Source organism: Sorex araneus, chromosome 4 (genome assembly GCF_027595985.1).
Source record: "Sorex araneus isolate mSorAra2 chromosome 4, mSorAra2.pri, whole genome shotgun sequence".
Taxonomy (NCBI): domain Eukaryota; kingdom Metazoa; phylum Chordata; class Mammalia; order Eulipotyphla; family Soricidae; genus Sorex; species Sorex araneus.
Window position 1 is genome coordinate 127,278,764 of NC_073305.1, and position 27,587 is coordinate 127,306,350.

At 36.7% G+C, this 27,587-nt stretch overlaps 1 protein-coding gene across 1 annotated transcript in view; it reads right to left on the minus strand.

Annotated features, from left to right (window-relative positions):
- ASCC3 (activating signal cointegrator 1 complex subunit 3) overlaps window positions 1-27,587 on the minus strand; it is a 332,257-nt gene that overhangs the window by 88,075 nt on the left and 216,595 nt on the right. The window contains exons 30-34 of the mRNA XM_055136146.1: window positions 25,530-25,672; window positions 10,357-10,494; window positions 10,152-10,272; window positions 8,990-9,122; window positions 5,214-5,339 (exon numbers count right to left, since the gene is read on the minus strand). Coding sequence (XP_054992121.1) covers window positions 5,214-5,339; window positions 8,990-9,122; window positions 10,152-10,272; window positions 10,357-10,494; window positions 25,530-25,672 — 661 coding nt within the window. The remainder of the gene's footprint in view (window positions 1-5,213; window positions 5,340-8,989; window positions 9,123-10,151; window positions 10,273-10,356; window positions 10,495-25,529; window positions 25,673-27,587) is intronic.

The window sequence follows — 27,587 nt, forward strand, 5'->3', positions numbered from 1 at the left end:
GCTTAGTTCAAGTTTTAATTTCTTTTTTAAAAACTGTCATTTACTACAGTCAACAAGCTGTATAGTAGATACCCAGAATTTTCATCATATAATTGAAAATAATTTTTTAACCTTTGACTATCTCCCCATTTTTCCCTTTTAATGAGCTTAATTAGGGATACTTTTAACTTTTCATTCAATTGCAATTCATTCTACTTCACCCACTGACTCTCTCAGTCTCCTGTACCTTTTATCGTGTGTGTGTGTTTGTGTGTGTGTATGTGTCTTTTCTTCCAAAGCATTTACCACCTTCTAATATACTTTTTAAAAGTATTATCTTTTAAAAAAAAAAAGTGCAATGAAAGCCTAAGTTCTTGTGCTTAGTTCACTAATACATCCTCATAATGACTAAAGTAGTGCCTGGCACTCAGTGAACATGTGCTCACTTACGAATATATTTTAATTTTAAGTGATTATGACTTACCATTTAAAGGAGATTCTGTAAATTTCAGACTAGATATTATTTTTGTTGCTATCACCTTTCAACACAGGACCTATTATATTTATCAAGTATAGTTTTAAAAAAAGTCAATATTAGATTAGTTTTAGGTATGCAACATGGTGAACTGGTTAGTTAAGTTTAGTTAACAACCATCCATCACCAAACATAGCTATAACACTTTTTTGGTTTGTTTTTGGGGCATACCAGTTTTTGCTTAGGGCTTACTCCTGGTGGGCACGAAGGACCATATGAGGTGCCAGGGATTGAATCTAGGTTGTTTGCAAGGTGAGTGTCCTCTCAGCTATACTATTACTCTGGCGCCTTGCTAGAACTTTTTCTTTGTTTTTAAATCTTGTGATGAGAGCACTTTGACATCTAGAGGATGGCCAACTGAATGTTTGGCTGTTTTCTGTTTGTTTTTAGACCTCACCCTGTGCAGCTCAGGCCTTATTCCTGGCTCTGCACTCAGGGATCACTCCTGGCAGGGTTCAGGGAACCATATGGGATACTAGGGATAAAATCAGAATTGGCTGTGTACAAGGCAAGTGCCTAACCCACTGTACTATATCCCTGGCTTCCTGAATGTCTGTTTTTAGAAGACATCTGTCTATTATTTTTTATTAATTTATATGAGTTCTTTATCTATTTTGGATATTAATGCCTAATAGATATCTCATTTGCAAATATTTTCTTCCCTCTGGCAGTTGGTCTTTTCTTTCTGTTGATTTTCTTTGCAGATAGAAATATTTTTTAGTTTCCTATGATACCACTTATTTATTTTGGGTTCTGTTGTCTGCTTTTGGTGCCATATCCAAAAATTGATTGTTAAGACCGTAACATGAAATTTATTCCATGTGTTTTCTTAGGGGCTGGAGCGATAGCATAGCGGGTAGGGCGTTTGCCTTGCATGTGGCCAACCCGGGTTCAAATCCCAGCATCCCATATGGTCCCCTGAGCACTGGCAGGAGTAATTCCTGAGTGCAAAGCCAGGAGTAACCCCTGTGCATGCCAGGTGTGACCCAAAAAGCAAAAAAAAAAAAAAAAAAAAAATGTGTTTTCTTCTAGGAGTTTTATGGTATTGGGTCTTTTTTTTTTTTTTTTTTTTGCTTTTTGGGTCACACCTGGCGATGCTCAGGGCTTACTCCTGGCTCTGCACTCAGGAATTACTCCTGGTGGTGCTCAGGGGACCATATGGGATGCTGGGAATTGAACCCCGATCGGCTGCATAAAAGGCAAACGCTCTACCGGCTGTGCTATTGCTCCAGCCCCAGTACTGGGTCTTATGTTCACTTCTTTAATCCATTTTGAGCTACTTTTGTATATAGTGTGGTGGTGTAAACAGTGTTATGGTTTCATTCAATGAAGATGTCCCATTTTTCCAATATTATTTACTGGAGACTTTTCATTTCTATATTCTTGAATCCCTTGTCATAAATTAATTGGCATCTATGTGTGGGTTTATCATTAATCAATTCCGGATGTGAGGGCGATCTGGCTGCGACATCTGTCACCCCATTGATCGCCAGGGTTGATTCGGCTGATCTGGCTGGCTAGGCGGGTGTCCCCTACCTCCCTCACCGCTCCATGTGCGTCCCTCCCGAAGCTGCGCGCTCGGTCGAAGAGGACAGCCTTCCCCGAATAGAGACCGACCGGTCTTTGGACGAGGGTATATGAGTAGCTGCGCTCCCCTGCTAGAACCTCCAAACAAGCTATCATTAATCAATTCCATTGAGATCTCCATAGGAATAAAGGAATACCTGATAATTCACATGAATTATAAAGTAAGTCAAAGTTATCCTAAGCCACCAAATACCTAAGAATCATCCTAGTTCAGAGATTTGTTATAATTCCTTCATTGTGAGTACGTCTTCAAGATTTTATCATTGTAAACTGTGCAAATCTCCCCCCAGAAAGCTTCTTATTATGCTCCCTAATTAGGTGTTTATTACAGTTACATGTAGATTCTCTGATCATAATATTATTAAATAGAAGACAGTTTTTAATCAGATTAAGAGGGAACAAGGCCTACTCAGTTCCGTCTCAGCGTAATTCCCATTCTGATTGGTATCTCCAGCTGTGCTCTTGGCTCATTTCGCTCTCACGGTTGAAAAAATGTAAACACTGGACATTCCTCTATTCATCACCTGAATTTAAAGATCTAATGCATTCTATACATAGTAACTAAGCCTATCTAAGTCACTGTCGTCAAAATAATACATTAAAAGTCTGATCAATACTATCTGACAGTTTGCAAATTAGGTAAGATTGAGGCTACACAATGTTGATCAAACAATTGAAAAATCAAGGAAGCAAAGAATAAGAAAAATATAATTGAACTCTCAAGTCAAGGTAGGAAAATGCAGAGTAACAGCATTTATAAAAATAAGAGGACCGGAGGAATATTTAATTGCTGTATAATTACATTTCAGATACGCTGATTTTTAAATGATGGGAAAAGCATGTGGAACATTCAGAGGCTGGTGGAGAAATGAAACTACAACTTGGAAGCAGACTGGAGTAACACCATAGGGGTCTTTCACATATAGGTGGTATTTCAAATACAGAATCAACAGAGAAGAACTTTTTTAATATTATGCACAGAGCAAAGCACAATTATTACTTTTTCCTGATTTTTGAATAAAAAATGGTAAAAATTAAGTTTAGTAAAATCCAAATAGACATTCTGCAAAACTGGCAGCAATCTACTAGATTATCAACAGTAATAATAGTGAAAAACTATGAAAGTTATCACAGACCACAGTGAACTATATATACTGAAAAATTAAATAAAATTCTAGGTACTAAACTGGACTGTACAGGGATATTTGAGACAAAACTTATGGAAGTGCAAATAAAACCTATTCATAGTTAATGGTATTGTATAAGTGTTGATTTTCTGGTTTTGACTAAACTTTGATGTTGTGAAATGTTAACACTGGGGAAAGGTACTTGAAGGGTATCCTGTACTTTCTTGTTCTGTTTTTCCATGTTTTTAAAGTCTCAAACTTTTTACAAATAAGTTAAAAATTTAGAATAGGAATTATAGGTACACATTCCTGTGTATGTGTGGATTCAGGAAGAAAATATAATTTGCTAGAGAACTCAGTTTACTTCAGAAAATCATTACCTTGCTTACTAATCAGATAAGCTGTCAGAAATGATTAGGTTTTCAGTCTCTGCACTAGACTCTTTCAGATGATTTAGGTCAGTAAAGCAACTAGAAGGTAGTTCAGAAATAATACTTCACTTATTAATGTTAAATATGTCCTTCATAATTAATACAGAACTTTGAGAGGCTTTTTCTGGCATATTTGATTTTCAACATGACCTTTGAGAAAGGCAGGCTACTGGCCACTTTCTGGATGAAGAGAATGAAGCTGAGAGAGGCAAGGAGGAATTAAGGTCTCAGTTACTAGGGCAGGGTTAATACAAAAATCAGTGTTCTGATTCTAGGTTCCATCACTCCTGGCCGTGCTCGGGGGACCATATGTTACGTCAGGGATTGAAACTGCAGGCAGTGTGAAAGGCAAATGCCCTAGCTTCTGTACTATTGCTCTGGCACCTATATTTGTCTTTCTTTCACTAGCAAACAATTTACTAAGTGAGCTTCTAGATGAAAATGTCTCCTCATTTCAACTTATTCTTTACCATAGTGTCATAACTATTGAAAAAAAATAAAATCTGATTAGGTGGCATTAAACTATGTTTAAAAGCTTCCAATGGCTCACACAACTAACTATGCTCCTTAGCATGGCAAAGGCACCCTTTTATTCTTTGGTGCTTTATGGTCAAAATAATCTTCTACTAATCTCTGGCTATATAAAATTTCTTGGCATCATCTAAATACTCAAATACTGATCAGTGTTTGCTTACATAGTATTTTTGCACCTTTTACGTTTACTACTCCTTACCACACAGAGTATCTGTTTAAAGTATTATAATATATATCTTCTGCAAAGCTTTCATGCTCAAAGGGCTCAAATGTTATTTGAGCACTGTTCTGATGTCAAGATTTGTGTGTCTTTTTTCCTCATTAGAAGATCAGCCTCGGGATTATGTATGTCTTGGTTTATGTCTTGGTGCTGAGTATAGTCCTAACCTATTTTTATTCTTTCAGGACTAAAGATATTCCAACTTTATTACCTCAAGCAGGATTCTTAATTAGTCTCCTATGTAGGGCTGGAGAGAGCACAGTGGGTAGGGTGCTTGCCTTGCCTGCAGCTGACCTGGATGTGATCCTGGTGTAGGGTCACCTGAACGCACCAGGACTGACTCTTAAGCGCAGATCTAGGAGTAAGCCCTCAGCACCACCAACTGTGACCCCCAACTCAAACCAAACAGCAATTTTTTGGAGCATCATTCCAATTTTCAGACTTAGCAATGCTCTACTTCTAAATTCTAGTACAGCCAAATTATCTACTACCATGTTATGCAGCACATTTTTAAATAACGTCAGATACAATGTCTCCTTCACTACAGGGCATACTATTTCAGTATACTGTAAGTTAATAACTGCATATAATTATTAATTTTTAACATCATAGTATATTGTAACTATATCAGTGATATATATCTGACTATATTAGATGATGACCTGATTCTCTGGAAAAACTCATTTGTCTAGAATGTCTAAATTTCTTTTTAATTCTACAGCTTCATTTAAAAAGTGTTACTTCTGACCATATTTTCTTTTAGTATACAAAGCTAAGTTAAGTAGCTGCTCTGTGCTTACCTGGGGTTCATGATCAGGCGTCGAAAGAAGTAAGTCCATGTGATATAGTCCATAGCATCTTGCTTAGATGTTATTGTGCCAGCAGCAATCTCTGCATTTAAATGGTCAGCAAGCACGCCTAACAAGCTATACAGCAAATGAAACATATGAAATATGTGAATAGATGAGATAATAAACATTCAATTAAAAATGTTATCTCACAGTAAAAACTCAGAGTTTATAGTTTATACTCTTAATTGGAAAATTTCATTAATAAATTTTTGATATTAATTTCTAGATTAAAAACAAAGGCTGACAGCAAAGGTAACTTTTAGAAGGTAAAACAAGGTAAAGCAAATAGAAGATGCTCCTTTGAGAGCAGGTAAGAATAAATTTATGGGGTAAGTATGGAGCAATATTGAGGTGGAATAAAGGAAAGTTTGAAAGAAAGAGATGATAGTTATGACAAGTAAAGATATTCCTTTCATTCATTTGATGAATATTATTCCCTGCTCCTACAAAACATAATTACATAATAGGTGTAATAAATCATACAAAGATGATTCACATGTATTGAAAGACTGGCATATCAAAATGTTCATTTTAATTTCTCATGTATAAAACAAGACAGGAAAGCAATGTTTAGAAAAAGCTAATGAGTACATTTGAAACATGGCATTATATGCATATACTAAGAATAGTTTTTGTAAAGAATGTTTTAACTAAGTTAAACTTATCACAATAAATTGAATTATAAAAAAAAAATCAAACCAATCCCCCAGTTTCTATAGTACTCCCAATTCACCAGCGGAATGGTACAAATACCCACGTAGTCATTTTGGATGACAAATTTGCCAACATACTTTTAAACAATAACTATGTCTCATCAATATCACTTTTTCATTAACACTTGACAGACAAATATTTACACGTAGAATAGTGAACCTAAGTTTTTAAGTGCGACATTACATGCAAGGGGGATGGGAACAGAAAACTCTCTAAATGTTCAACAGAGAGAGTTAATATAAAAACTAAAGAATATTCCATAATAGAAACAATATCAATGGTCATCACATCAAAGTACAACATCAAAACTATTAACTTTATACTGAAACAAAGAAAAGTATGTGAATGACCCATATATATTTCATCGCAACGTGAACATACCTGTGTACCACCACTATCTAGCACTGTTGCGTTCCCAAAGCCTTCCTTTTAAGTTTTTTGTCACCAGCCTTGCTCAAAGCTCTTATTTCTCTCCTTACCTTAATGCACTAATATAGATTTCCAATATAATATCCACTAGAAGTGATAAAACTAACATCTAAAGCACTCTCTATTTCAAAGGGAAAAATTTCAGTGTTCAATCATTAGTTATAATGTTTGACATAGCTTTTTTAATAGATGCTCTCTTTCAGGTTAAGTAAGGGAAGTACTTTATATTTGTTTGCTAAGAGTTTTGCTAAGACTTCAATGGCTGCTCCTCCCAGATGGGAGTATAAAATGAGGCCCCCATAGCCATGCCACCAGACTCTGTGCCAGGCTGTTTTCACTCAGGGTGCCCCAGAGGGGAATGGGTGAGAACCCTCCTCGCTCCAAGGGACCCAGCCCCAGCAGCTGACCTCCACTATTCAACCGCTACCACGCTCCAGGCCGCTTTCCAGACACATTATAAGACACTTCCTACCCATTTTCCATAATTACCACACCATAATTGATGGAGTTCAGACAGTAGGCAACAAATCATAGAGAGTAATACACACACACACACACACACACACACACACACACACACACACACACACACACCATGCTCCAGGCTGCTTTCCAGACACATTATAAGACACTTCTTGCCCATTTTCCATAATTACCACACCATAATTGATGGAGTTCAGACGGTAGGCAACAAATCATAGAGTAATACACACACACACACACACACACACACACACACACACACACAAATACACACACACCCCTCTTGGAGAGCCCGGCAAGCTACCCAGCATATCCTGCCCGCACAGGTAGAGCCTGGCAATCTACCTGTGGTGTATTCGATATGCCAAAAACAGTAACAAAAGGTCTCATTCCCTTGACCCTGAAAGAGCCTCCAATCATTGGGAAAGACGAGTAAGGAGATGCTGCTAAAATCTCAGGGCGGGGAGGAATAGAGACATTACTGGTGCCTACTCGAGTTAAATAGACAAACAATGGGATGACAGTGATAGAGTGCAAAGTTTTTTATATGTGGCATAGAATTTCAACAAATGCTTTTAAAATTTTACATATATGATCTAGTTATAATTCTTTTTTCCTGTTCATATGGTGAATTATATTTATTTATTTATTATATATTGTCTTTTCGGTCACACCCAGTGATGCGGAAGGGTCACTCGTGGTTCTGTACTTAGGATCAGTCCTGGTGGTTGGGGGATGATATGGGATTCCAAGCATTGGACCCATGTGGGCCACGTGCAAGGCAAATGCCTACCTGTTTACTCTTGCTCTGGCCTCCACTCATTTATTTTTAAGTAATGAATCCTATTTAAATTCATTAAAAAAGCAGCAATATACAATGCTGGATATTTGACTGCTAATATTTTGTATTGGATTTTTGCATGCATATTCATAAAAGACATGGGCTTTTTAATTCTTATAGGATTTTTATATCTACCCTTTTAAAATTTATCTCATAGAAGAAGTTCGCTAATATTTTCATCTTTTCTACTATTAGGAAGGATTCATTTCTACTATTAGGAAGAGATTGATATTTCTTTCTTAAATGTTATAAAGAATTTACTAATAAAGCATCAGAAACTTTTAGTCTGTGAGAAGATTTAAATTCTATATTCAACTGCTTTGATAGATAATGGATTAATGAGATTTTCTATTTCTTTTTCTGTCAACTTTAATCAGGTTAAAAACCTTTCCAGTGATTTAAAAATTATAAGCATGAATATGATTTAATTCAGTTTTATTAATATTTCACTATATATCCATTTTACTACATATGTGTATATGCACACATATGTGTGTGTATATATATATATATATATATGTATATACTCTTGTGGGCTTGTGGAACCCTCTATGGTAATTCTTGGTGAATGAAGTCAGTGGTTCAGTGTGAGGGCCGAAGAATGTGGTATTGCTCAGACCTTTGGGTACCACAGAGCTGCACCTGGCAGTCCTTAGGAACCATTGGTGCGAGAAACTGAACCTGTGTTAACAGCATGCAAGATAAGTGGTTGAGCCCCTGTATTATCTCTCCAGTCCCTCTTGCTAATGTCTAAAGTACCATTGCTTCCTGAATTTATCTTGTTTCTTCTCTCTTACTCTTTATTTTTATTAAAACTGAAAGTTTATCTCTGGTCCTAAAAAGTGTTTTTAACAAAAATCAAAATAAAATGGTGACTTAAAGTTATAATTAAGTTCAGTTTTACTTCAAATTAAATATTCTAAAAGTTTTAATGATTTCTACCTAATAAAATATCACTGTATCACTGTCATCCCATTGCTCATTGATTTGGTCGAGGGCACCAGTAACGTCTCCATTGTGAGTCTTATTGTTACTGTTTTTGGCATATCGAATACACCACAGGGAGCTTGCCAGGCTCTGCTGTGCGGGTGAGATACTCTCGGTAGTTTCGCCAGGCTCTCCATGAGGGATGGAGAAATCGAACCCGGGTCGGCCGCGTGCAAGGTAAATGCCCTACCTGCTGTGATATTGCTCCAATCACAAAATATCAATTTGTTATGACAAGAATTTATTTAAACTAATTTGCAGTATGACCTACCTTGATTCTACTGGAAAAGGTTCATAAAGAAATTTTTTATAAAAATCTTTCTTGATGTCATGAACCAGAATTACAGCTTTGCCTTGATCATCAAACTGAGGTCTCCCAGCACGCCCCATCATCTGGAGTACATCTACGAAAGAAAGAAAAGGAGGTATTCACCAATGAGACGCTGTGCATGCTTACTGTTTATGGCATGTTACTATCACACAAAAATGAAGAAAACAGAATTTTAAGAGATAATGTACTATCTCTGATGCTTTAACAATTGTGTTTTCTAAAAATCAGTCTACCTTGACTGATTAGTTAAATGAGAAAAAAGTACACTATACTCAAACACACATACATATATTTATATAAAATTAAACTATATACACATATTTTTACGTATATCTTTTCCTATATATATGTAGATAAATATCTTCAGTAGATTCATTTGACAATTTTTCCCATTAATATTAGGTTCATCTTCCCCTTTCCCCATCGATGATCTAGTCTTTTTCTTTTATACTGCAACACTCTCTCAGATAAGTAGTGATTCAGAAACGAGTTAAACATATATTTTTTTCACTGAGTAGAAATATATAGATTTTTGTCTCTTTAGAGCTCACTGAAAAGCTTTTGTCATGTTTTAAATATGCTGATATACTGCTCATGCACCAACTATAGCAATAAGCACTTTTTTTCTGAAAGACTCAGAATTATCATTTTTTTCCTTTTTTTTCTTTTTGGGTCACACCTGGCAATGCACAGGGGTTACTTCTGGCTCTGCACTCAGGAATCACCCCTGGTGGTGCTCAGGGGACCATATGGGATGCTGGAAATCGAACCTGGGTTGGCCGAGTGCAAGGCAAATGCCCTACCCGCTGTGCTACTGCGCCAGCCCTGCATAAGTATAATTTTTTTGTGGCAATAATTTCAAAACAATTAAATCCCAAATAGGTACTATTCAGGACTTTCATCTATTTATGAATTTGAAATCTTCAGTTGATCTCTGGGTTCACTGACCAAATAGGTATGTAAAAACAAATAGTAATACTGATTGCAGTGAAAACAAAATTCCTAGTTTTTCATGTTTAAAATTTCCCTCAAATTTAATTTATGCAAGCTCAAATTATTAAAGCTGAAACCGAAGTTTAATATATAACATTTAAAAAATTACCTGTAATTGGAAAGTCCACATAACGTCTTGTTTTCCCATCATAATATTCCGTTCCCTTAATAATTACTAAATGAGCCGGGAAGTTTACACCCCAGGCTAATGTACTTGTGGCAATAAGAACCTAAAAAATAAAAGATACTCTTCATGTATAACTCACAACTTTCATATCACAATTTCAAGTATCTACTCATGGTGAAAAAAGTACCTGAACTTTGCAATTTACAAACAGCTCCTCTACAGTTTTTCGGTCCCTTTCATGTAACCCAGCATGATGCATCCCTATGCCAAAAGCAAGGGTCAGCTTCAGGTTGGAGTCTCTTAGAGTTCCAATGATGTTCTCCATCTGCAAATAAAATCACAGTTACAAGCTGCAGATGTCAGCTTTAAGATCTTCATATTAAAACTGGATTTGATTAATTTTGGTTTTTTGCTTCCTATTATGTAAGCATAAAAATACAGACCCATCTACAACTATGAATTAAGTTCAAGTATGTTTAAAGTGAAGCGACCCTACTTTGTGAAATAAATACTGTGTAAATTAAAGTTCATGTTATTCATCTCCGTCCCTCTTGGAGAATCCAGCAAGCTACCAAGAGTATCCCACCCTCACGGCAGAGCGTGGCAAGCTACCTGTGGTGTATTCGATATGGCAAAACAGTAACAACAAGTCTTACAATGGAGATGTTAACTGGTGCCCGCTTGAGCAAATCGATGAACAAGGGGACAACAGAGCTACAGTGCTACAGTTATTCATCTCATTTTCATGCACCAAGGAAGGAAACATGAATAAATGGCGTATCTTCTTAAGGAGTGACAACTATGCAAAGAAATGCAGTGTTGTCTGTATTTTCAATGTCTCTTTTATTATAAAAAGAAACTTCTATTTTTTTGCTCTCAGCTAAAAATTAAGAAAATAAGTTCTAATCCTACAGAAATACAGGAAATTTCAAAATTAAGGGCTACAGAAATACAGGAAATTTCAAAATTAAAGGTTAGCACAGAATTTGGTAAATCCCTATATGTTATTGAAAAATAAATTTCAAATTAATATAAAGAAAGCTTTAGTAGAAGTTGAATAAGTGAAATTATAAAGAGCACTATCATATATGTTCCAGAAATCCAAAGGATATAATCTGAAACTAATTTGAGAAGAAAAATACACCCTTAGATTCACTGTAGCCCTCCTCCTGATAATCAGTACAAGGGAACAATTTAAGTGTTCATCAGCGAATGAGTGTATAGGGAAAATGTGGATGTGTGTGTGTGTGTGTGTGTGTGTGTATACTGTCCTGTCATTTCTGACACCCCGGGTAGAATGTGAGATATTTAATTATGATACATAAAGTAAGTCAGAAAAAAAAGAAGACAAATATGGGATGATTTCATTCACATGTAAATTATAAGGCAACAAAACAAATGGCTGAGAAGAAAAATGGTAGCTACCAGAAAGAAGGAAGTGAGGAATGGGACAAATGAGCAAAGGGGTATTGGTGGAGGGTGATTAGAACTGCTCACTAGTATGGTGTGGTAGCACACACTTGAAAAGGTGTGAAATTATATTCCTACCACATTTACATGTATTATAAACCAAAGCTATCTCAATTTAAAAAAAAGAAAGGAATCGAAATTTAAGTTTACTTTTCTTAAATAATCAGTTATTCTAAATTCTGGTTAAATAATTCTTTACCCCACCTATTTTAACACTATTATATTCAGAATTCCACTTTCACCTTTTTTATGGGGTGGGGGCACCCAGCTGTACTCGGGGCTTACTCAGGGATCACTCCTGGTGGGCAAGGGGTGACCCTATGGGATGCCGGGTATTGAATCTAGGTCTATCGCTCCAGTTCCTCACTTTCACATTTCAAAACAGACTTTTAATTTTTTAGCTTCAGTTTAGCTCAGTAAATTAAATATTTCACTAAATTGTATATTCTAACAGATTCTGAAACCCATATTTTACAAATACTCTAAGAATTTATCTATTCGACAGAGAAGATAGTTAATGCAACACAAATTCTATGGCAACATCCAGCAAATCTTTTGCCTTTCATACGAAACATAATCTCTGTAAAAGACTAAGTAGAAATCCTAACCTGTCTGTTTAGTGAAGTCCTCTACTAGGCTGTTTGCTTTTTTCCCCCATGAAGGCACTGTGATTTATAAAGCTGTTCATAACAGAATTTCAGGCATACAATGTTCCAAAGCAGAGGATGACATAAGGTGTAGTGCAGGAAGTTCTGGGTATCTCCACGAGAATAATAAGAAAGAGATACCATTGTCTGAGACTATATGTAAGCTTTTAAAAGGAGGACCTAGTTTGGTTATGTCTATAGCTTCACAACTATATCCAACAGTAAATAATGGTGCAGGAGGAACCTGGAAATAGGTTTAATTCCTCTATAATCCAAGAGTGAGAAAGAAATATGAAGAACTGATATTGTCTTCAGATCTCATTCTCTATTTTCCAACTATTGGTCATCATCTCTAAACTATACAAGTATATCTACAATATTTCTATTCTGTTGGCTATGTAACAAACCAATAAAGAGCTCACAAAATCTTCATGTAGGGAAACTTTAACTTAATGCTGTCATTTGGTACAAATGCATAAAGCCAAACATATATTTAAAGAGACTCAGCAGCTGATTTTGTTATTATTCTTTTAACTTTAGTGATTAAAAAATTTTATAAAAATTTATATGAAAGCAAGTTAACTTATATTATTAGTCAATAAGAAAAAAGAAGACAAAGTGGCTTGACTTTGCAATAATTATTAATATATAAATGCATTTTATGGACTATTATTTTAGTGATATAAATAACTCATATTTTATATTTACTATTTACTTTATAATTGTCAAGAGATAATAAAAATATGTATTAAGTTCACTTTTATGTTTTAAATTGGTACAGGATAATTAAGTTAACTACAGATCACTTGAGTGGGCACCAGTAACGTCTCTATTCCTCGCGTATTCCTCCCAGCCCTGAGATTTTAGCAGCCTCTCCTTACTTGTCTTTCCCAACGATTGGAAGCTGTTTCAGGGTCAGGGGAATGAGACCTATTGTTACTGTTTTTGGCATATCGAATACGCCATGGGTAGCTTACCAGGCTTTGCCTGTGTGGGCGGGATACTTTTGGTAGCTTGCCAAGCTCTCTGAGAGGTATGTATGTATGTGTATATATATATATATATATATATACATATATATACATATATATATATATATATATTACTCTCTGTGATTTGTTGCCTCTGTCTGAATTCTATCAAATATGGTGTGGTAATTATGGAAAATGGGTAGGAAGTGTCTAATAAACGTACTTTTTTTAAATGAAGTGTACTCTTAAAATTTACATAATTTTTAGAGTTCTAAGGTAATGCCAATCATATCCAGGAAGTAAAGGTCCACCTACTAAAGAATCCTAAGGCAGAAAGTTTGGTTTGGCATTATTATTCTTTCCTTTAATGTTTGGAGGTCTAGTCATTTCTCATTACTCCTGCCCCTTTTTCACATAATTCAAATGTTAAAAAGAACTATTTGTTTACTTGAACTGGCACAGTCCTAAAATTCTCATGAAGACAATTATTGTTGCATGACTAGTGTAACTAAATTCTAAGTTATTTCAACACTATAACAAAGCAAAATTGTAGTAATAATTAAATATAAGATCCCACTAAAATAGTCTTTTAACATAAAATACAAATTTGAAATAATTATATGCATTTTTATTCCAAATTAAAATTAAAATATATTTTATCTTGATTCAAATATAAGCAAAAACTTTCAGAAACTTAGAATAATGAAAGCTTAAATAATATAACAACTAAATTTGAGTATTTATTATATGCTAAATTGCACTTTACCTTTATGAAGATGATCACATATTTAATTATTTGTACAAAGTAACATGGTTTTGATATTGACAATTACATTAACACAATTCAGTATATTTCAAATCAAAGAGTATTATTTTGAATACTATAAGTAGTTGTCCTCAATTCTGGTTTCATGAAAAATGTAAGTTCAAAAAAACATTTGAATTGCATCTTTTTTTTTTTTTTTTTGGTTTTTTTTTTTGGGTCACACTTGGCGATGCACAGGGGTTACTCCTGGCTCTGCACTCAGGAATTACTCCTGGCGGTGCTCAGGGGACCATATGGGATGCTGGGATTTGAACCCGGGTCGGCCGCGTGCAAGGCAAACGCCCTACCCGCTATGCTATCACTCCAGCCCCTTGAATTGCATCTTATTTTTCACAAGGATAGCTAGTATACATACAGTGATGACTTAGGACACTAGAATTTTTGTTAGAAAGGACTTCCATAGAATTTAAAAGAATAATTGCTATGTATCCATATTTTTATTGTTTTAAAATCCAAACAGATAAGGTAAAAGTCTTCCAGACAACATCAATCACAGTTCCTTCCCAGAAGTCACTTTTTTTTTTAAAAAACTTGAAGTTCCCCCAAAATTTCTTCTCTGTTTTGTTGGCTTCAATACTCTAGAATTTCAGGAACATGACTTCACATCTCTTTTCATGGTTAAGACTCACCATGCTCACCACCAGTCTTCTAATGTTATCTTACCTCTCACCCACTGTCCCCCTTTCCTCAGGTAACAACCATAAATCCTGCTAAGTTTTGGAGTTAGTTTTGTCCTTTATTTACCAATTCACTTTATATGTATTATATCAGTATATTCTAACTTACATACTTTGTATGAGTAAAACCACCCAGTAATTATCTTTCACTTCCTTTTATATTTCACTCAGCATAAACATCTCAAATTCTACCCATTTTTGTCTAAAGGTCACAGTTTCTTTTTCTTTCTTTCTTTTTTTAATGGCAGAATAGTTAGAGTAATGGTTATAAATAAAGTACTCTGATACAGGAAGTATTTTTTCATATTTTCTGTTCAGCTAACATTTGCTGTAATGCATAATCTTGTAATAAACATTCATTGAAATAAACCCGCCTACCTGATGCTTAAACCAAGCACAAATTCAAAATTCTACATGAAAGAAAAACACATCTAGGCTCCTTAAAGCAATGGTCTTATTTTAGTGTGGTGAGAGAGGAGGGCACATATGTAAACTGTTGAACCAATTACCTTAACTTAATAGAATATACATTTTTTTTTATATTTTAAATTTATTATACTCAAAAAGCTTTTGGAGAAAGATAGGATTCCATTTAAGCAGATACATTACTCTGTGCCTGAAATACATTCCAGGCAGAATATAACTCAGTGAGCTGATGACAAAGCTGGCTCCGAAAGAAAGGAGGAGACCAGATTGGACAAGAATGAGCTAACAGATTGTGCAGCCCAATTCTGTCCCTTGGAGTGTGATATATTGTTTCAAGATGCTAAAAACTCATACTTTCCCAAAGCATATCTGTTGTGCTGGTTTTCCCATTTTCACAGAATCCTCATTATCAGAACTCTGTACTCTTTTCAAAGCACGTCAGACTCAGACCATATGCCACGAAGTAGTGCTTATCAATTGCCGAAAATGCTCAATAAAAGATGCACCACACAGAAGAGTCATGAAAGATATGAAGATCCTTTCCTATGAAAATAATTAAATATATCACATCTGGCACAGACGTTAAATGAAGTTAAAGCATTATAATGGGCAAGTGTTAGTTTCTTAAAATATACTTCTGCGTGATAAACCCATAGACTGAAGGTGAGCACATAAAATGAAGAAACACTTCAGAATATTCTATTGCTATGCTAACAGGAAAAAAAAAAGGAAGTGATTAAAGACACATTTCCAAACTTTACTAATACTCCTCAAAACACAATTTCTTGTTGGCTGTGCTGAAGCCACAAAACAACACTGCAAAAGTGATTTACCGATTAATAATACTGTTTTAACTGGTTAAGTATGAATAAAAAAATAAAATTAAAAAATAAAATTAAAGGGGCCAGAAAGATAGTACATTGGGTAGGGTTTATGTCTTGCATAAGTATCTGAGTTCAATCCCTGGCATTCCATATGGCCCCCGAGCACTGCCAGGTTTATACTTGACATTGCTGGGTATATGACCCAAAAATGAAAAAGAGAAAAACTGAAACAGTAACAAGTAAATTTTTCTATGTCTGCCAAATAAATACAAAACCATTTTCAAAGTCTGTTTTTCACCTTGGCCTGATTCTTAATGAAGGCAATATTAAAACTGGTCTGAGAGTGAGATACTGCAGATTTTTCTTTCTTTCTTTTTTTGCTTTTTGGGTCACGCCTGGCGATGCACAGGGGTTACTCCTGGCTTTGCACTCAGGAATCACCCTGGCGGTGCTCAGGGAACCATATGGGATGCTGGGAATCGAACCCGGGTCAGCTGCATGCAAGGCAAACGCCTACCCGCTGTGCTATTGCTCCAGCCCCCTAGATTTTTCTTTATTAATGTTTCTAATTTAATTTCTATACAATTGATAGATACCTCAGGATAAGACCTTCCTATCTAGTTTTGAATATCTATTTCATGTACTTCTTCATTTTTGAATAATTTTGATTCCAACTTATACTTGGAAAACATTTCCATATATTAAAGGCATTTAAAATACATATAGCGTTGATGAAAAGATATGTCAGAACTGATTTACTAAAGTAGCAATTATAAATGAACAAATATTATTAATATAAATTATATCTGTGAAGGATCACAAGTAAAAGATTATAAAAAATCAAATTATATCTCAGAGCTTTCAGCAAAAAGAATCTGTTTATAAGGTACTCTTCAATATTACTGTACTGTAAAGTAATGACAGTAATATTTATTAAACTTTTAATTCTGTTCCAGGCCTGCTGAGTATAATAAGTATATTAACATATTTAATTCTCACAATCTTGAGAATATAACATTATTATTATCCTTTTATAGGTAAAGTGACAAGGATCAAAGGTTAAACACTTCACAAGGTCACACAGTTACAGTCAGTCAGCGCTGAAGCCAGCAAATCATCCTCTTAATCACAATGCTCTAATTACAACAAGAATAAGAGGGATACTTCAAAGAACTAATTGAAGTAATAATATTTTCACTTGCTTAAGGCTCATTCTCCTTGTTTTAAACTCTACAAAATAGGTTAAGATTTGACCTAATGAGTAATGTATTATCATGCAGCTGCAGATTCCATGATTAGAACATCTATTTTTATTTAGTATTTGAGCATTTCCACTTCTATGCTTAAAAATAAAGGATATATAAGATTATCTTATTTTCTAACCCTTTTGTGACCAAGAATGGCACAGTTCAAGTTGGTTGTTTGTACCTGATATCCTATCTAGCTACTCACTTTTTTCTTTCTCCATTCTACTTCTGTTTCCACCAAATATTCCGTTTCCAACATTGGCTTTTTCATCTTCTCTAGTCAGTTTCTTGTCAGTAATTCCATTTACTCCATGACAGGGTAAATAATCACAGACTCTGAGTCTGAGTCTTAGTTCTTCAAAAACGCCACTAATTTACCCTGTATTTGTGGGCAAATCTTAATTCTCCTAAGTTTGCCTCTGCATTTACAAAATCTAGATAATAAGAATGGTCCTCCCAGAATTTTTGATTAAACGAGATAAATATGTCTCTAGTGAACTATAAAGCACTTTCTAAATAGAACAATTTATTACTATAATAAGAGTTTTACCTCCTTCTTTGAAAAAGACATGCATGGTAACACTGAGGCAAAACAGAACAGATCAACCTTCTATCTCAAAGCTGCTCTTAATTATACAATATTCCACGAGGACCAAATGAGTTCAAATGTCCAGTACTCAGCAAATCTGTAGGAAATGCCTGTTTGACCCCTAGAACTCTTAGCCTAATCTTTATGGGTCAGTTGTTTAGAGGCCTGGGACCTGATCAAATCAGAAAGCACCAGGGATGGGATTTTTGCATCATGGACCAAATTCAAATTCGTCCCCACTTATATGGTGAATCAACAACAAGAAAGGCAAGATCTCTTTGATGTGTTCTTTTCATTACCTGGATGTTATTTAACAGGGTGGAAGGAGAAATGGGCGGCTGTGCAGCTAACTGGCAAGATACAAAGGGGTTTTCAGGGGGAGAATGTAAGCAAGGCCCTATCTTCAGGGTTCTGCCTTCCTCGCCAGATACTGCATCTTACCCAGCGAAGCAAAAAGGCAGTCTTCTCAGCTTTCGGCTAGCAAACCTACTTAGAGAGCGACTGTTCCTTCAGCTCTTTTATCTTTGAGTTATAGGTTGGCAACTATCCAGTACCTAGCACCGTTCACTCTTACACATGATACCAGACTGCAGAATATCTGGGAGAAGTCAGCAGACCAGTCTTGTTAGGTGTTAAATTACAACATTAATGAAGTTGCATAACAAAGCTCCTAGGAGCTATATATCCTTTTTGCTTCCGTTTCCTTCCCCTCCTGTACATTTACTCCTCAATTCATTCCAAACTGGCTTCTGTTCACAACCTGTCACTCACTCTGCTTGCCAAGTCTGTCCAATACATCCAAGTGCTAAATCCTATGGGTGAATCATGGCTCTCATCTCATTCAACTCCTGTTAACATCTGATGTAGTCAAGCACTTCTTCCCTCAGAAAGGCATCTCTGCTACAGGGTTTTAGGACACTGTCTTTTCTCACTTTCTTCATTTTCACAGTGCCCTTTGCCAGCTCCTCTTTTGCTGTGGAAGCATGAAATGAGAGTCCCTTAAGATCTGCTTTCTGGATCTCCACACACTCTGTCTGAGGGTATCATGTGCTAAGGCCACTGTTACGCTTCCTTTTACGCCGATGCTCCCAAAGTCATATGTTCACCTCACAGCACCTGGGTTTTAAAGACCTTTTATATCTAATTGCCTAGTGTTTCTAATCAAAAGTCTTGATCATTCAGATTTACATGTCCCAAACACAATTTTTTTTTTTTCCTTTTTGGGTCATACCCAGCGATGCTCAGGGGTTACTCCTGGCTCTGCACTCAGGAATTACTCCTGGCGGTGCTTGGGGGACCATGTGGGATGCCGGGGATTGAACCCGGGTCAGCTGCATGCAAGGCAAACGCCTTACCTGCTGTGCTATCGCTCCAGCCCCCCAAACACAATATTTTTAAAGCTTGAATATCTTTCCTCTTTCTTTCGTCTCTATTTTATATTCTTAGTCCTACTCATTTCTTTTCTTTTTCTTTTTGGTTTGTTTGGGATCACACCAGGTAGTGCTCAGGGCTTACTCCTGGCTCTGTACTAAGGGATGACTCCCAGCAGGTTTGAAGGACCATATGGTACCAGGGATGGAACCAGGATCATCCAGGTGCAAGGCAAGTGCCCTAACCACTGTATATATATTTTTAGAGAACATAATTTAGGGAGGCATGTTTTTTTTTTATTTTTTTTTTAAATTTATTTATTTTTAATTAGAGAATCACCGTGAGGGTACAGTTACAGATTTATACACTTTTGTGCTTATACTTCCCTCATACAAAGTTTGGAACCCATCCCTTCACCAGTGCCCATTCTCCACCACCCGTAAACCCAGTGTCCCTCCCACCCTCCCCAATCCCATCTCCCCCCCACCCCACCCTGCCACTGTGGCAAGGCATTCCCTTCTGTTTTCTCTCTCTAATTAGCTGTTGTGGTTTGCAATAAAGGTGTTGAGTGGCCGCTGTGCTCAGTCTCTAGCCCTCATTCAGCCCGCAACTCCCTTCCCCCACATGGCCTTCGACTACAATGTAGTTGGTGATCGCTTCTCTGAGTTGCCCTTTCCCCGGAACGTGAGGCCAGCCTCGAAGCCATGGAGTCAACCTCCTGGTACTTATTTCTACAGTTCTTGGGTGTTAGTCTCCCACTCTGTTATTCTATATACCATAGATGAGTGCAATCTTTCTATGTCTGTCTCTCTCTTTCTGACTCATTTCACTCAGCATGAAACTTTTCATGCCCATCCACTTGACTACAAAATTCTTGACCAGGGAGGCATGTTTTAACTTGTTTATTTTCTTTTACTTCGCACTATCTTCTCCTATTGAATGTGGAATTGTTGAGTATAGACAACTTTTAAATTTAGCTTACTGGCTAAGGAAGATTGAGAGGAGACTGCAAACAAATCAGAGAGTGACTGGATAGAACCAAAGAAACTGGTACAAATAGAATCAGTGATAAAAAAAACTGTCAGTATTTGTGGTAGGGTGCTGGGGCTTTTGGCAAAACGAGGGGAAAATGAGTGTTAGAAGGAAATTTTTAAAAATGGGCTTAAAGTGTGGATATAGAGGGTAACACATGAATGAGGACAGCTGACTGGTTGCAGTGGACAACTTTGCTGTTTATGGACAATTAGGACCTGAAAATCCCTTGTAATAAAGTCCAAAGAGGGGCAAGATAGGCTCTGATTCTGGTATAAGCTAAAGGCTTTAGCCTAACAGCCCTCTCCCCAAGCTGGCTTCCAACTTTGGACCAATCCTCCTGGCCCTCATTTCTACTGTCCTGGGTATTAGTCTCATACTATGTTTCTGCTGTTATTTTATGTTTTTAAAAATATATATCCCACAAATGAGTACAATCATTGGGATAGAGAGGGGACGACTATGAAAATGATGGTTGGAAGTGATTGTTCTGGATGGGAGCTGTGTGCTGAAAGTGGGTAAAGGACCAAACATGATGGCCTCTCAATATCTGTATTGCAAACCATAATGCCCCCAAAAGGGGGGGAGGGCAGCCGATCCTGAACAGCTTTGTAACTGTGTATCTCATGGTGATTCAATCAAAAAATAAACAAATAAAGGCTGAAGCTCAAGCACTTAATTCTTTCTGTCTTGGAAATGAAACTTGGGAGTGATGCAAAAATCTAACAGTGAAAAGCAGTGTCTATTAGCCTAAAAACCTAAATGACATGGCCACGTGTGCCCACAAGCTTTTGAAATTGCTACATAAGGGGTCGTAATGCTAAATGAAGGGATATAATTTCAGTGGCTTTCTCCTTGCATGATTTCAATCACTGACCATTTGGAGTGTCCTTCTTCCTAATGATTAAGGCTGATATGTTGCCAAGAAGAGAGATGGCTAACTCTTCTATCCACTTGCAAAAAAATATTAAGAGTCTATTGTAGATATTTTTTTCCTCAGTCATTTCCACCCTCTTCTGATTGTTCTAGATTTTCTTTTCTACCCCCAATCCCTTTCCTATGTTTATGTATTCTTCTAGTCTGAAAGTCATTTAACTGCAGAATGATTTGGATGCTGCCCAATTCCACAGGCACCTTATTCCACAGCTTCCAGGATAACTTTTTATGTGCTTACTCTGATTCCCGAGAAGCTCTACACTAGAGTCCTAACCAGTATTAGGACCCAAAGAATGCCAATCTAATTCACAATCTAATACTGCACAAGAAACAGCAACAGCTTTTCTTTCTGGACACGGACCTTCTAGATGAAAATATTATGAGAAGTAATAAGACATGACTAAAGTGTTTAAAAATATATATTTAAATTTATTTATGGGATTAAAATGTAAATATCTGCTTAATGCAAATTTTGATATAATCAGGGTGAATAAATATGCATATACATGTTGCAAATGCTAAAATTTTGACTTTTAAAGGTAGCTTTTTAGCGGTGAAAATGAAACAAAGCCTCAGTTTTTAAATTCTTTAATTGTTGATGTAGGTTAGTGAAAGAAAAAGTTTGGAAATGATATAATTTCTGACTTTCCTTTTTTCATCAGTAAAAAGAAAATCTACAAAGCAATTGAAAATATGAAAGTAAATTCTATGGTTTCTAATAATTCTTGGAGATAATTTTTAGTTCTGATACAAAACAGAGAAGTGATTCTGTTAAATGTCTGAGCTGACCACAGTTCCTTAGCTCTCATACATTAAACTAAAGAAAAAAGAGTAGAATTGTACTGTAGCTTGGAAGAACACATGAGGTTCATATTTGATGTTAATGTGAGTCACAGATGTGCTAAATGCACAGTCCTTATATTTATATACTTGGAGAAAACATCTAAAAATATGTTCAGTAGGTATGTACTTTGTACCTTGACTTCAAAGAAAAGTCTTCATTTGAAACACTTTTAGGGATGAGGCACAAGAAAAATAAATTAGGTCTGGGTAGACGGTACACATGAATTAAACTGCCAATATTCAATATACCTATATTTTTAGCATTTGTTTTCCAAGTCAAGATACTGTTTAGCTACAATGTAAATTAATCCTAAGTACTATGGAAATAATATAGGACAGAGTTCCTCTTGAAACAGAAGTATTTTGTGATCTAAATTTATGATTCTGAATCAATATTTGGCATAAACATATCAAGTAATGAAATTTGAAAGAAAATGATAACTTTCATTTTAATCAGTCATCATGCAATATCTTTATATAATGTTGATTTGGAGATCTACTACTTACTAACAACAAATTATAAGGTCTAATGCAAGGAAATTTTGAAACAATAGTTATCTATCACATATCACTATATTACATATATATGTATACACACTCTATAAATATAGCAGTGTAGGATAACATTGGTTCGTCCTTTCTCCCTTGCATCAAGGAGCTTAAGTTTATTGGGTTACACCCATCACAGTGCTCCAGAGGCACTCCCATTCCTCTGACTTTATCGTTAACTTCTCTGTGCTCTGCTTCCCCTTTCTGTTAATCACTTATATCCCCAAATCAGACCCTGCGATGTGTAAAGTCAGATATTTCTGAAAACTCTAAATTTTGTACATGCAAGTGAAATAATGCCTTTCTCTTTACCTTATGTCCTTCGCATAGTTTACTTCAGAGCAATGTCCTTTTTGCATAGACACAGGAAGACAGTTAATGCTATGCTTTTGTAACTTGGGTGTTAATTGGCTCTGAATAATATTTACTCCTGCACATCTGTCATATTTACTCGATTTAAGCCTCAGTTACCCTTAGATCCTAGCACCCCAAAAGAGTCCCTATGAAGGGATTGGATGGATCCAGGGCAAATTGTAATCTACCCTTTGCTCTGGGACAAGCAATGGGACAGGCCAAGCATTATAAAACTTCTAGTAAGTTAAGAGCACGGTCATGGACAAACTCTGTCATGACCCCAAAAGAAGTAACTGGATCAAGATCCTGCTGGGGTTAGGAAGGACTAATCTGGCCTGAGGATTGTAGTCTGAGATCTATAGTGAAATGTCCCCAGGAAAGCCACCCTTTAAGCTTAATATATCTCTTACTGATGACTATTAAAAAGTAAATTTAAGATTACTGCTTAAACGGATATAGACAAGGAAAACATGAAATTCTGCCCCTGAGTGGATCTCCTAGTGGGATGAAATCTTTGTCTTAGAAGAACTCCATGCCCCTCCCCACTCCCCAAGAGTTTCACATATGTCGATTGTGCTATCTCACCTAGGAGTATGTGCCACTCCAAACAAACTTTGGGGGACTGGGTAGATGACTAAGGCTGCGAGACTGGGCAGAGGGAGACTAGCACAGGGGAAAGTAGGAATAGGGAATGAGAGGCAATATGAGACTGGAATGGTGCACTCAGTAGGACTGGAATAGATGCGTGGAGAGAATAGAATAAATGGCCTGGCAGAGATTGGAATAAACTGCAACTGATCAACAACCAGCTTGGTGGCCCCGTTCCCTCCTCCTGCATCTGTTGGCAGTGGTGGCCGGCTGGGGTGAGGAGGCGGCTTATGGTCACTGAACGTATGCGGCATGGGCCCACCACACTTTTGTGAACACACCAGTAGCGTATATATACATCTATACTTATATCTATAGATACATATAGATAGATATCTATAGATATAATGAAAATAACAGGTTTTGTATTTTTGGGGGCTGGAGCAATAGTGCAGTGGGTAGGGCGGGCGTTCGAATTGCATGCGGTCGACACGGGTTCGATTCCTCCGCCCCTCTTGGAGAGCCCAGCAAGCTACCAAGAGTATCTCGCCCACACGGCAGAGCCTGGCAAGCTACCCGTACTAGATATGCCAATAACAGTAACAACAAGCCTCATGATGGAGACATTACTGGTGCCCGCTTGAGCAAATCAATGAGCAATGGTATGGCAGTGATAGTGACAGTGTATTTTTTTCTTATTTTTTCATGATCACGATCATGAAATCCCATTAATCATCGATTTCTCGAGTGGGCTCAGTAACCTCTCCATTCGTACTTTCCCTGAGATCTTAGAAGTCTCTCTCGACTCAACCCTCCCAATGATGTTGCACTGGAGGCTCTTTCAGGGTCAGGGGAATGGGATCCAGCTTGTTACTGGATTTAGCATATGAATACACCACGGGAAGCTTGCAAGGCTGTCCCATGTGGGCAGGAAACTCTCAGAAGCTTGCCAGTTTCTCCCAGAGGGAGAAGTAGGCTACAAAATACCGCTTCTGGGAGCTCGCTTCTAAGTCTCTGGATGTTGGCCGTTGATGGGATTACACACAACTGGGTTCCTCTGTCGGTACCTTCATGCGTGAGGCCTGTCCGAACATGTGGAGAGGAGCCTCCAGCATGGCTGTGGCTAGGTTCCAGTGGTCTTCAGCCACCGGGAGCTCTGCTCGGGGTGGGGAGGGAAACTGGAGCCCATCCCCTCCGAGGGGCCCCGGGGAAGACAGCCAGGCATGTGGGCAAGAGACTCTTTTATCTCTTATTTTTTAGTATTTTCTAATTTCTCACTTTTGCTGTAACTCAGTGCTCAGTGACCACTCTGGCAGTACTAGAAGGCAGTAGAAGTTGCAGGCATTATTATGGCCAGAGCCACATGCAATACAAGTGCTTTTAACCTCTTAACTATCTCTCTGGCCCTGTTTTAAAAAATTTTTCTTTTTTTTTTTAAGGGATGGGGTATGATACCTGGAAGTACTCAGGGGTTACTTCTGACTGTGCCCAGGGTACCACATGAGGGGCCGTTGAGGCAAGTGCCTTAACTCAGCATTTTTGCTTCATTTTAAAGTATTCATTACTATAGGCTTATTAGTTACTTTTTCAAAACTGATTATAGGGTCCAGGAGGGTAGGGAAGATTAAGAGATCAAAAAATATCAGTTGAATATTGAAATATGCAAAATTATGTGGCAGAGAGGAGAAAGCATAATTTAACTACACAAATAATTAGTGCAAGGGGTGTGGCTAAAGACAGAAAAAAATATTGGGAAAATACTAGAAAACAAGACACCAAACTTTTAATAATGGAATTCAGATGGAAGAACCCCGGGGGCCAGAGTGATAGTATAGTGGGTAAGGAGCTTGTCTAGGCACTGAGAACTGCTGGGAGTGGCCCCCAAACAGAAACAAATGGACAGAAAAAAGAATTCTGTATTTTTTTTTCTTCCACTGTCTTAAAATATAATATCTATTATGCTGCAAGACAGACACTCTGACATATGTAGAAGTAAAATTTAGTGCTTACCTCTCTTTCATCCATATTCAGCCATTGCTTTGGATCTTCTTCAGTGGCCAGGAAGGCTATCAATTCCAAAGCAGTAAGACGAGTCTGACGTCTTGAGGAGACAAATATCAAAACAGGTTTGGCTGGAGAATGGCTTCTAATTGCTATTGAAAAGTTATGGAAAATAAAATGATAAGGCGTTCTCATAGGAACCTGGGCTTTATTCAGGTGTTCAAAGGGGTATCTCACTGCTGTATAAAAGTGATTTTTTTTTAATTTGGTATAAAATCTGGCACTATTCCAGGTACTACAGGGATCTGAGAGCACATGGTTGAAATGAAAGGAAAGGAAGAGCAAGCGGGCTTGAGCGGGTGTGCTGCCTGTACAGGGAGTTCTGCTTTGCTGAGTCCGAGTTCTGTTCTTGAGCTGCAGAGGAGGGAGACACACAAAATCTAAGGCTCTCCACTCACAGTTGTACACACATACAGAATCTCAGGTGAAATGTTTGATTCTGGAGTTACATTTCTCCTCACCTAAATAAGGCTACTACAGAGGTAATTGGTGCTGAGGTCTGGGGAACAGTCAACTATAACAGGGTAATGAAATCTGTTTAAGGAAAGCCACAAAAAAATGTTTTCATTTGTGCATTTTGGAAAAGAGTTCGTATCAGTAAACTGGTAAGACTTAAGTCATAAGCATGTTTGTCTTTTTTCTTTTTTAAAGAAACTTATAAGGTTTTGAGAGGAATGACAGGAGAATATTAAACAGAGCTGAATAAAACAAAGTCTGAAATCTACATCTGAGGCATGGCTCATGGGAAGAAGGAGGTGACAGGAGTAGTTGAGATGTGGGTATTGAGACCAATAACAAAATTATACTTAAAGAGCCACAACAAATCATGTGATCCAACTGGATATAAGGTTGTTCTTAGGTGTGGGTTTGTATGAGAGCTCCAAAATGCAGAAAAGATGACATGAGCAGAATTTATCTTATGCCTCGTACCTTTCTTAAAGCAGTCAGAGATATTTAAACTATGTGAAAAAGTTTAAGCTGCTTGTAATTTCTGGTTTGAAATGTGAGGATTTTTATTTTTTATGGGCTAGGAAACAAGGTTTATAATGGAAATTTTAACATGACTATATTTATTTCCTGAGAGTGAGAAATAAAACTATCATAAGATCATATTTTCTAAGCTCCAAGATATATACTTATCCACTATAGGTACAATAATTTATAAGGATTGCTGCTGTACCAATACCATATTTAGGATACATCTAAGTATTTCAGCTCTTTACTGCTGATTTACATAACACAAAATGAATGCTTCATTGTAATCACTGGTATGCAATCCCTTAGTAAGACACAAGAAATCGCAACAATACTTAGTATTAAAAATAAACTCATTTATTTTGTTTTTGCTCTGAGTTTATCAGGTTATTACCAAACATAAATGGTTCTGATAAATCCTATTAGTGAGTCAATGTTGAAAATGCACATATTACCACAATATTGGTATCATTTGTACACATAACCATGAATGAATGTCTCTTTTTTAAATGTCAACATTTAATGGATTTTTGCTGCTGCAAGAACAGGTGTAGCTGAACAGCTCACGGCAGATTTATTGTTCATTAGTGATTTTGTACACTGCTTCTGTGGAGGTGTAAATAATCTGAACTGCCAAGATTGGTCTCTAGTTCACAATCAATACTTTGCTTCTGTCATAAGGCTAATTACAGCAGCTAAAAAGTCACCTCACAACTGTCACCTCACAATCAGCAGCAGTTCACATTAGAGAATTTATTTTGAAGGTTATTTTTAATTGATATAATAAATATTCCCTATGCAGTCTAAACAAAACATGTTTCAATAAAATAACTGTTATTTATAACACATTCCTGCTTGTTTAATTTGTTATAAAAAAAGAAAGAATAAAATTAAACACAAAAGCAGAAGCATTATTAAAAAGAAAGACCTGGAATGTCTAAGTTTTATGTTTTCTGGTAAAAATTAAAACATTTTTCCCCCTTATCATTCCTAGTTATCATCTGCTTATGCTACCAACTACTGTAAGAAAAC